The sequence below is a fragment of the Phalaenopsis equestris genome, unplaced genomic scaffold, assembly GCF_001263595.1.
Source record: "Phalaenopsis equestris unplaced genomic scaffold, ASM126359v1 Scaffold000885, whole genome shotgun sequence".
NCBI classification, from domain to species: domain Eukaryota; kingdom Viridiplantae; phylum Streptophyta; class Magnoliopsida; order Asparagales; family Orchidaceae; genus Phalaenopsis; species Phalaenopsis equestris.
The window spans coordinates 170,815-182,936 of NW_018165325.1; the positions used below are offsets into that span (position 1 = coordinate 170,815).

General features: G+C 33.2%; 1 protein-coding gene across 4 annotated transcripts in view; it reads right to left on the bottom strand.

Annotated features, from left to right (window-relative positions):
* Positions 1-12,122, bottom strand: part of LOC110032198 — a 67,700-nt gene that overhangs the window by 37,785 nt on the left and 17,793 nt on the right. For all 4 annotated transcript variants that reach the window (XM_020735746.1, XM_020735748.1, XM_020735747.1 and 1 more), the window contains exons 8-10: positions 1,887-2,055; positions 606-1,068; positions 52-441 (exon numbers count right to left, since the gene is read on the bottom strand). In XM_020735746.1, the coding sequence (XP_020591405.1) occupies positions 52-441; positions 606-1,068; positions 1,887-2,055 (1,022 nt within the window). The remainder of the gene's footprint in view (positions 1-51; positions 442-605; positions 1,069-1,886; positions 2,056-12,122) is intronic.

Consider the following 12,122-nt stretch of genomic DNA (forward strand, 5'->3'; position numbering starts at 1 on the left):
ATATATATATATATATATATATATAACTAAAAATATCTCCATGAAGCAAACCTCAACAACTGTTCTGCCAAGTTTCCTTTGTGTTTTTTTTGTAGAAGTAGATGTTTCTGCAGAATCTTTCAGCAACTGGACTCCAATCATTTGAGGCGGCTTGGATTTTTTATCTTGCTTAACCTTTGCTGCTTCTTCTACATGAGTCCCTGTTTGTTCGACTTCATCTTCCTCTTCATCCATCTCTTCATCTTCTGTTTCTTTTGTAGCATCCTCTATAGCATCACCATCACCCTCTTCATCTGCATCATCAACATCATTTTCTTCATCTTCTTCTTCCTCATCATGAACTTCTTTCAGGCCCTCCCCAAGAAAACGTTGCCTCCAGTACTCAGTATTGCCATCTTGAAGTTTAATTCGTGAGATAAGTTCTTCCAAATCTTCATCAACCTAGTAAGAAATACCAAGTAAAATCTTTTTCAATATCCCAATGAATGAATTTATGAAATATAAATGTAAAGTTAATGTGAATAACTCCATTAGTTTCATTCTTCTTTCCTTGCAAAATACAGAAGATAATAAAAACCCAGTCACCACGAAAATTAGCCACATGCCTCTTCTTCTTCCTCTTCAACTGGGGGAACCCAAAGAGGTCGACCACGAGAACGATTAATTCTTCTTGCTTTTTGCACTCGTTGATAGAGAACTTGCCTAGTTCCATCTGTAGGCAACCCTTGAGCTTCTAGTTCTTCTTTTAATTCTGAAACTATCATCTTACTGGCAGCTTTTGGCTTTAAAACATTTTGCTCAGGACCTTTGATGATTTTTTTCAATCTCTCTACCACCCTGAGATAATCTGTATCAGAGACTTCACCTAAAACTGTAGACCCTTCATTTTTCAATGTCTTCAAAAGTTTACGGTGGTAGATCTTTGATTCTTCATAGCAGCGTTGCTTGAAAGAAGTTTCCATAGGATTGGAATAAGCAAAACCAAAGGCATCAGGGTCTAAAGGGGTTTTTCCTCTGCGTGGTACCCACCGTTTGCGTTCTCCAGTGAGCCCCCCTTCAGCAATATACCTTTAATTAAGGGAATATAATTCAGATTGAGAAAAGATGAATGCAAGAAAACAATGGTACTTTAATCAAACAACATATAGCCATAATGCTCCGACTATAGCGCTGATATAACAGGACAAAAAAACAAAAAAACAAAAGAAAAAAAAAACCCATCCTTAAAGATGAGGCTGTTTGGTCTTCAGCGCTGGTATCATCACTTGCCAGCTTCTGCATGCAAGAACTTTATTTGGAATGAAACTATCTCTTGTAATTAACATCTGACACTTTTGAACATTATTTGGAATGAAAACATTATTAGTTAATAGCTATGTTATCTCCTTGATTTAAAGCTACAACCTCCATCTCATACCACAGGAAACTGAATTTTCATCCAAGGTAGCCTCTCAAACATCCAGTTCAAACCCACCATAGCCACTAAAACAAAGATATAAATTCTTCTGATGTGCACGCACTTTTCCGTCAGCCAAATATACTTGAGGAGCTGTTAAAGTGGCTGACATTTTTAACTGAAAATCATGTCTGAATGGCGTGGCATGTGGTTTCGCACTGGTGACAGCCAGTAAAAAGTGCCATTCTAATCATTTCTCATAGATTTATTGTAAACTAGATGTCATTTCCTTTCTTCCTACAGAAGGGTGATAATAGCATGCACAAAATGCAAAATTGATGAAAAAAACTATAATTAAGCATTAAATGAATGACAAATTCCTTCGAACTATCTAACATTTTGATAAAAAAATAATCTTATCCTGAATCTGGAACTTATGAGAATCAGTTAAATATCTAAAGCTATGAAGCCAGTAACAACTCATCCAAACCTTTCTACATAATCAATTGGAAATCCCACATCTGCTTCTTCTTGCAAAGGCTCTATCCAGGAACTCACTAATGTACGGTATTTTCTGCTCAAGATCATTGCTCTTGGGGGAATAGGTTGATTGTCATTAGACATTGCTTCTAAAGCTTCAAGCAACTCAACAATCCGTCCTGGTTATAAACACAAATGCTTTCTCAGCAAAACCACTCGTAAAAACAAAGGGGGTCAAATGCTTGGAAGAATCTAGAAGCTTTACTATAAGCAGTAGACTTCATAAACGTATGCAAACATGTTCTTTAATCACATCATGTTACCAAGTTTTAAGTGCAGCACATTGCAATCATACCAAAGTTCATCCTTACTATGCTTTTAGCATCTAAATTTAACAGAGAACAAAATTAAATTATAGCTTTCAGAACTGACAAAAAACAGATAACAAGGAAAAAGGAAAAAAACAAAATATCAGCAATTTTGTGCATGTAGGGACAGGGGAACAAGGACATTTAATATAAATTTGGAGCATCAAATTTTTGCCATTGCCAAGAGCTTATGAATCCTGTGATATATATGCCTATCATAATCATCATTATTATTATGATATTCTTCCTTCTTTTTCCAGGAATATTTACATCTTTGTGAATTTTCACCTCCATGCATCACAAATCTTCTCTGTCCTCATTGCAATTTGAGCGATACAGGGGCTTTCCCGAACTGTTTTGACATTTTGGTTACATAAGTGTCCACTCGGTGAAATGGACACTGGAATTTACACATTGTGTTGATTTATTATAAGTTGTACATGTCATTTATTGTGATACCCACATTGAAGCTTTTAGAGCACATGGAGTTCAACAAACCCACAGCGAATATAGTCAACTATAAAGTTGACATAGAATCATAGTATCCCCGCCTTAGACCTAATAGCAATACCCACTCCACAAAATGTTGATAATGGAACGATAAAGTTTACATCCCAAGAGTCCAAAGGAGTGCATGAAGAAGCTAGCGAGAATGTCAAATTCTCATGCATAATCACAATTTCCTTCTGCAATTTGAGCTTTTATCAGAATCACTAATCTCTCCAAGGTAATGATTATCTATAGCTAATTGTATGCCTTTCACATTAAGCTTACTTTATGTCATCATCTCTGGGGGAATCCACAAACAAATCATTTTCGACACAGAGCAAACAAGAAAAGGATCTATCTATACTACAAGATCGGAATCAAAGAATGCAATGATGAGGCAGTCAAACTGGTCTAAAATCTTAAAAAGGACCTAAACTGCAAATTAATGTGTCAACTCCTATATTGAAGCCATCAATTCTGTTTATGGTTGGGAGAAAACAAAATCTACTATGTAAAAAAAACACACGCGTGAGCACATAAGCTCACAGAACCTTTAATAATAATAATAATAATAGTATTATTATTATTATTATTATTATTATTATTATTATTATTATATAAAAGGTAGGCACTTCTCACCCCAAACCATGAAAGGGGAGTCAAAAAAAAAGATAGAGGTGTTCATGGAACCTAAACAAATAAATAAATAATTTAACAAATGGACACCCCTTAAAGGACACTACTATAACAAGCGATGGCCATATTAAAAAAATAAATGAATAAATAAATAAAAGATAATAGTTTAAAAAAAGTTACCATCTATAATCCTTAATCTTAGAAACATCCACAAAATCTCCAAAGCTCATAAGAATTGAGCCTCTATTAAACTTTATTTTCAAACTAATAATCACAAATCCAAAGTGAAGGAAAGTAATGGTTTTTTAAATTTAAGAGAAAGATAGTGAAATTTAAAACCATTAAACACTAATTCAGATACAATAATCCTCACATATAAAAAAAAAAGAAAAAAAAAGGAAGAGAAAAAGAAAAGTAAAAGAAATGAAAAGTGAGAAGTTTGAGGAGATGACTAATCAAAAATTAATTTCACCTAAACTTTCTTAAGGAAGAAAACTTAGATACAATTTTAAGCTTTATTTTATTTCATAATTGTATTAGTTAAATCTTTACTGCTAGAGTACTTGAAATTCTGTCTTTTATAATTTCTAGGAATCCCAAGTTTGACAAATTGCAATTTAATTTTAAAATAAATAGAAAATCAGAATTTCTAAGTTGACTACAAGATATTCTTATACCTTAATCCTAGTCCTATTCACTAAAATTTTCCCTAGATTGTACTATGACAATCTCAAGTTAAAATTGTAGGAAATCTCGAAGAAACACACTAATCTTAAATCAACTAGTTTTTAAATTGTAGTATTACTTGAGGGCAAATAACATTTAAGTTTGGGGGATTTTGACATGTCTGGTAACATGCTAAATTTTTCTTTATATTTAATATTCATTTTTGATGAAACTGCACTTTAAATGAAGGTATTTCTATGTTTTTGTTGCAGGTACAAAGGTTTGAGATTTGGAGAAAATTTGAGGAGAAACGGAGTGAAAAGGAGGTGAATGGAGCAATGAAGCAAATAATAAACTGGCGTCTAGGCGACATGGAGCTGTATATGGGGCGCTTAGGCGCTAGACTATGTTCAGACACCCGAGCAAGTGGCGTCATGGCGCCACATAATGGCGTCTAGGCACCAAAAATATTCCCGCAAATAGAGAAAGATGTGCCTAGGCGCTAATGATTTCCCAGACATTCACGAGAAGGTGGCACCTAGGCACCACAGACTAGTGTCAGACAGTTTTTGGAGCAGTTTTACACAAAATTTGGAGGTTAATTCCGGGGGAAGCAGTTCAAAACGGGAGAAAACAATTTGAAGAAGTCAAGAAGAAGAAAAGGAGTGCAGGAAAGGGGATGATAGATTTGGGTTTTTCATTTTTTCTGCATTTCCTTTGAGAGATCTGAGTGAAATTGTAAGGGATTATTGTTAGCAGTGCAAGGAGGACTAGGAGATCACCTGAGGAGGAGTTTTCTCTTATGTTCTCAGGGAGAAAGATAAATCTTTTATTTCATATTGTCTTGTATTAGTGTAAACTCATCTTGTATGACTTTGCTTTATTATAAGATGTGAAGTATTGTGGTTCCTTCATGCATAGTGAGCAATTCCTTTCCTCTTTCCTCTTGTGATGAAATAGTAATATGTGTAGGTATGTGGTCGTATTTAGAATGATTTTTTATTCATGATTGTGATGGTTTTTTACTTCACGCATCATTTAAACATCAATCTGACCATTTAGTGCATTAAAATTCGTTGTGAATCCAGTACGATCCGGGAGAGCGGTCGTGTTAACAACTAGTAAAAACCTCATTGATCTATAGAGTGAAGGAAAAATAATTTGTATTTCAATGCAAATAAATAGGGAGATAAATTTAATGGAGGTAACTTGAAGGTTTCTAGGGAGACAAGCAGAGACACTTACCTTGTTAGACCGAATTTTTTTATGCAATTGAAAAAGGTAAAGAAAATGAATGCTCTTATTTGTCACAAATTCAAATATAATTTAGAAGTGTTTCATTCCTACAAAAATTATTAATTTTATTGCAAGGGAAGGGTAATTTTCATAGCTTGAATTCTCTCAACTTATTTAACATTAATAAAATTAGCTTTATAGTAAATTTATAAGATTAGTGGTACTTTAGTAGAATTCACTAACTTATTTTCAAGCTAAGACTCTCCTTTTATTCAATTAGAACTTTTTTGGAGTCTTTAAAATTTAATAGTCTTTCATGTGGGATCAATACTCTAGGCTAAAAAAAAGTTTTATATTACTTGAACGATATGTATACTTGCGTAAAATACAGTGTATAGTGCTAAATTATGGAAAAGCTCTACTTATAAAATTTATAAAATATATTTTAGAATTATAATATTTCATCCCTAAATCATTGGGTACATCGAAGGTCGGTAGCAGCCAAGAAGTGTTGTCTTTTGATCTCTTGTGTGGAGTTTATTTCACCTTTGTGGGTTATATCTAAGAAGATGGTGGTGCTCCGATTGTATCCTCTCCAGGGTGGTGATCATATATCCTCCCTTCTTACCTTGCCCAAACCTTCTCCCCACTCCTTAGCCGCTAAACTCTCCCCCCATCACCCCGACACCCAGCCATTTCCTCTACAAGTTATTAATGTTATCCAGTCTTTCTTACTCTTTTCAAGCTCATCCTAACCACCCCACTACCGCTGTCAACCACTTACAACCCTTTCCTAATTGTTGTCCCTATAGTTCCACATCTTATCTTCACTACCACCCGCCTCTTGTGGTTGTCGTCATCACTCTAAGTCATCCATATTCCTCTAGTCGACCTCCACCACCCATTGGGATACATTATGAGCGTTTGTTGGTATCATTTTATGTCTTATGTTATTATTTTCGTTTGAATCATGTTGTTACCCTACTTTAATATTAATGAAAGTTTGTGTTTGTGTTTTTTTATTGATTTTCCCACAAGTTTCGGTATCACAATTATTGCATATCAAAACAAAAAGGACTCCAAATAAATCAACATCATCAATGATCTGCCCAATAAATCAATTAAAAACTTCAAAACTCACCTCTGTGATGACCATGAAAATTGTGCATCAAAACCAGTGGAGTTTCATGTGAAATATATGCCACCTTTCCTCCCCATAAAAAAATAAATCAAAACACTTCCAATTTCAACCTAACGATCAGTTATGTTATCAGTAAAAACAAGCCTCAATTTCTAAAGACAAACACTCTATGATATCCTTTACGATGAGTATGATTATCATCAATAATAATCATACAAGATCATCAATCATAAAAAAGCCCTTTTTTAGTTCCAATATAAATATGTATTTTGAGCTTTTTTTTTCTGATAATGGCTATATTCACAACAAAGTCAAACCCAAAAACAACTCCATACAAGACCAAGCCTTCTTTAAAATATAAAAAATACATAAAATAAAAATATATAAAAAAAACTAAATTTTGTGATAACTGGTTGCCTTGCATTTAGATAAACCATCCATTCATCTTGCACACTTGTCAAAGATGATAAGTTTAAATTTGATCAATCTACCAAAGAGAAAAATTTCGTGCATATGGGGGCCTCACTTAAGAATCACATGTCAGGGTGTAACAAGTTCCTTTCATACCATTTGTTCATGCCTAAAATGTTCCCGTAAACCACAAAGCATGGATCAAGGTCTAAGCCTAATAATCCCTAACCACTAAGCATGTATGTTGTGAATCATAAAATACACTCAATGAAGAATGAATCATTCTTAGGTTAAAAATAAAAATGGCCCAGCCATTAAACTTTCTCCAAGATCAATGTGATACTCTGGGATAATGCAAGCCATGGTCTTTTAAAAATTCTTCAAATGGGTTGAGTTAACCATTTTTGCCAAATAGACTAAAAACCATGATAGTCTATGGTGACGGCAGCATGGGATATTTATTGGGCTCATCATCACCCATAGTCACCACAAAGTATACTGAGCTAAAAGCAATATATCAATCTTTCATTAAGCTAAATTCTTGTTACTAAAGCAAGGCATCCTAAAACCAATAAACTAGCATTAATAGATAGTTCATTTCATGGTAAAAAAGGCACTTAACCATAGGGTCCTGCATTTATGAGAAACCTCTAACCAAAACATAAAATTCTCACAAGGCAATCCATGTTGCATCCTAAAAAAATCAATTTGTATAACAAAATTTTATTTATAATAATAGATTCAAGTGCTAACTTTCAAAGCCCGCATACAACTATTTAATCCCATGAATAATGTTGGAATTCATTGTTGAGGCCAAAGAGAAGAGTAAGAAACTTGCGCCAATGATAAAAGATTATATTCTTGCTCTGTTAATGTGGCCAAAAAATGAAACCCTACTCGAATTATCTTAAAACAAAAGCCACTATATCATTGTAAAGAGGACATTTTAAAGCCCTATATGAAAAAAGATAACAATGGACAACTCTAAAAACACAAAGTAGGAAAAAAAGAAAATCAGACATGTTCGAAAATTATTTTTTAGTAACATAAAGTAAACAAAGAGTAACACCAATCAAAAGAGCGAGATATAGGTTCATAGAAATTGAATGACAGGGAAGCAAAAGCCTATATAACTTGGAGTATACAAAAGCTTGAGAAGCATTGTACCAATAGCAGGTAGCCTAGTTGTGCCACAAAAGATGGCTAACATTCACAATATATGTGGCAAAATTATGTCTCAAATCAATAAATGTGTTATAGTAGGACAACTTTCTAGTTGAATGTCGGGCTCTATACATGCGTGTGACTGATAGTTGCTTCGAAGTCCCTAGAGAATACCTAATTCTGAGTCTAGCCCGACCCGAATGCTTACGATTTTCTTCCTTTCTTCGGATTTTTGTGTGTTTCCCTACGCTTTTATCGAAATCTTCGCAAAACACTTGTGATTTTCTCTGAGTTTTCCTCGTGTTTTCAACGGTTCTCTTCGATTTGTCGTGGTTTGTCTGCCGCTTTTTCTTGATTCTTTTCAGGAGCCGCCGACCCGTCAGGTGTATAGGTTTGTTTTACATTTACAGCGTTTATTTTTGCTATTGCATGCTTTCCTGCGTACACACATAATTCATGCCTGTAATATTATTATTTATTGTTTACTACGTTTCATAGCATATTCCCTTTATAATTCATAGCATGTAATATTACTATTTACTGTAATACTACTATTTGCAGGGGACTTTTAGGTTAGAGGCCAGTAGGACACCCAGTTTAGGAGGGTAACCCGTAGCGAGCCACTGACCCAATAATTGTACATCTTTATACACCATAACCTTGAACTTATGATCGATCTGTTAGAGTAGTCTTTCAAGAAGCAGAGCGTGGAAGCAAGCGGATGGAGAGCGACGATCGAGACCACGACGACGAGGTGTAGGATGTCTCCTTAGAGACAACATCTAATCGTAGGATAGTTGGGAAGTCACCGGGGTTCTCCCTGGATCTGTGACATCCCCTACCTTTCACTCCATTGACTCCTGAAAATAATTGTTCATATTTTAAGTTTTTCTCCCTTGATTTCCTCATATTCATCCTTGGAAAGCTAAACTTTGCAATCTTGAAAACAGAACCACTGATCTTAATCGAGAGTATTCTTAAGTGATTTCGGTCATTTAAGATGTAATTAACTATAGAGGTTTGCCTCTATAGGGAAATTTAGAACCCAACTTAAAATAAACCCTATTTAACTTTTCATGTTAAATAGAGGAAATTTTCGACTTATAGAAAGGTTTCGCAGACCAAACGGACGTTACAGATCTTTTAATTTAGGAAGTTAAGCCTACCAACAAGTTGTATGCATATCCTTCGGGATAGTGTACAACTTATGGTATCGCGCTCAGCTATCTAAACTATCAAATGTGTGACATCCGCTCGGTCTAACTTTTTAAAATTAAAATATTATTTTCTAAATTATAATCACACATATATATATACATTAAATCATATTTAAATAAATGATTTGCCCCGAGGTAAAGCGGCCGATAACAAGCAAAAAAATAGAAAGAGAAAAGCGTTCATATATTCTGAAAAATCTCTAAAAAAATATGAGAGGCTCACTCATCTCTCCACTGCCTTTTTTATTTACCAAAATTAGTTTTGGTAGGTCATTTAGCTTTACTAGTTTTGAATTATTAAATTCTTAGAAATTCATACATATGCCACAATGAGCAAGTTTACTAAAAACTAATGCTTCCTAAATGATAATTTAGCATGATGACAACGCTTTGAGATATTTTTAATGATTTTGAGCATATTTGTCTTGAATCAGTTTCCATGCCAAGTAAATTAGTGTATTTAGAGGGAAACCTCATGATTTGCATAATACATAGTTTGTGTTGCACGTGTTTTATTGAATATAAGTATTGAACACCCATGCAAAAGTGCATATGTAACATTTGAAAGAAGATAATATACATGGCATGTGTGGACTGTGTGGTGTGCAAATTATATAAATTGGGTAGATATTAGGATGTAGACCTCAAATCATCTATTTTCTCCAAGGGAACCATGCGCACTCTATGCATTTATTTAAGGTCAAGAAGACCTTTATCACTAGCTGAAAGTAGGATTGGATTAGCATATATCCATGTTTATAAAAAATGCCAACACAATCTTGATGTGTGAGCCTAGATCCCTAGAAATAGATGTGTGAACATAATGAAGTAGATTCTACATTTATGATGATGATATTAATTGTGTATATAAAATGATTTTGTATGAGTTAATATGCATCCACATTGATCCAAAATCTACTACTTAAATTCACTTACAAAATGGAAAGAGCTCATCATATGCCAAACATTGCTAATCCGAGCATCACTTGTTGAGTCATAGAACTGATGAAAAGTTCACATTGTTTTTTATATATCAAATAAAGCAAGCAAAACATGCCTCGTGACAGAAGAATTGACTACTTATTGAATGTATGTTGTCGTGACACAATTTATAAAAATCATGATGTATTTTGATTGTACAAATTTAGTCTTTAGTTTTAAAATGATAAATCTATTCCACAACAATCTTCTTTTTAAAAGCTTCCAATAATTCCTTTGTGCGCCCTATAATTCCAAAGAATCAATATTCCCTGAAATCCAAGTCAAAGGGCAAAAGGCTTAACTCAACAACATCATACCTTTGATGAACACCATTTCTATTTAATACTCACCAAATCTATTTTCTTAGTATGTGATCGTGTGTCTTTTCAAGATCAATAAATACAAAATGAAGATCATTTTGAATATTTATATGTTTTACATTAATTGTCATAGAAGAGAAAAATCACCTTCGCAGAAGATATGACATAAAACTAGATTGATCATTCAAAAATGATGTCATTTTATGCCTATTTTTCAACATCCTCTCCTAAAGTTCAAGATATGATTAATAAGTTTAATTATCCTATAATTATTAAAATCTTGAATATCATCATGTTCTTAAAAATAAATCTAAAATTTTATAGTTCTCTAAACAGTTTTGGCACCCTATTGGTACTTTATTTAATCAGTTGGCTTTCTCTTAAAAATAAAATTTTTAGCCGACCATTTCCAACATCTCATATAACTCTTAAAATCTTGATGGATAAACATATAGGGCTAAACTCCAACATTATACGCTTCTTTAAAGTTAATAGAACTATAACTTTTTAAAATTATTACATTATCTTTTTTTGACTTTTTCTTTTCATGTTTAGGCACATTTCCTTGCAAAGTTCTCACTTAAAAATCCCTCAAACTAAATTTCCATCTTTAGTCCATCTTTCTGACAATGAAACCAATTGCAATTCTAGAATAATTCCTATTTTGCCCGTCCTCATATTCTAACGTCTTATTAAATAGCATCCAAGTAAACCAATCGGTTTTAGTCTTTATGCCCTATATTTGATAGAAGCTTAACACTACTAGATGAAAAAATCTTCAAGTACATTTTATTTTATTTTTTTATTTTTTTTGCTTATATCTTTATTTATGGAGCACAGGAATTCCTTGTGAATGAAAGGTGATCCTGTAATCAAGTGGAGATTCCATTACAGAAGGCAGTTTGGGTGAGAGTGTCATCTTTTACTAGGTACCATATTTACTCACATTTCACATAAAATAACAATAGAATTTTTCAATTCTTCTGAAACTAAATTACTTTTATGTGAATATCATGATTATCACCAAAAAATAGTTAAAAAATTTATGCAAACTTTAAAAATTGAAGATAGGTGATATCTATCTTTCATCACGAAATATATCTGATCAGACTTCTAATTAATGACAATAATATTTTATTATAAATCTATATGCAATTAGGTAATGGAGTTGAGATTTTGATACAGAATGAGTTTGAGTAGGAAAGTGGCATATTTACCTAAGTGTTATATTTACTCTCATTTCACGTTAAATAATCGTATAAATTTTGTAAGTGTTCTGCAACCAAATTACTTATATATTGATTTCATGTTCATCGCCAAGAAAGAGTTATAGCTTATTGCCTATTTTAACAATTTCATAATGGTACTATCTCATCACAAAACATGCCTAATCAGTCCATTAACTTGCGACAATTCTAGTTTAGTAGAAATCTCTGGGGACTGTAAGTAACCGTTAGACATCCAAACCATTCATTTATAAAACGCTCCAGCACTCCAAAATGAGAATACAAAATCATCATATGATTTAGAAATGTTTTTGGCAAAAAGTCAAATGAGATGAAGTGCCAAGAATTAATGTTCAAGGGATATTTCAATTTTCTCTCAGTTTATTTAAAC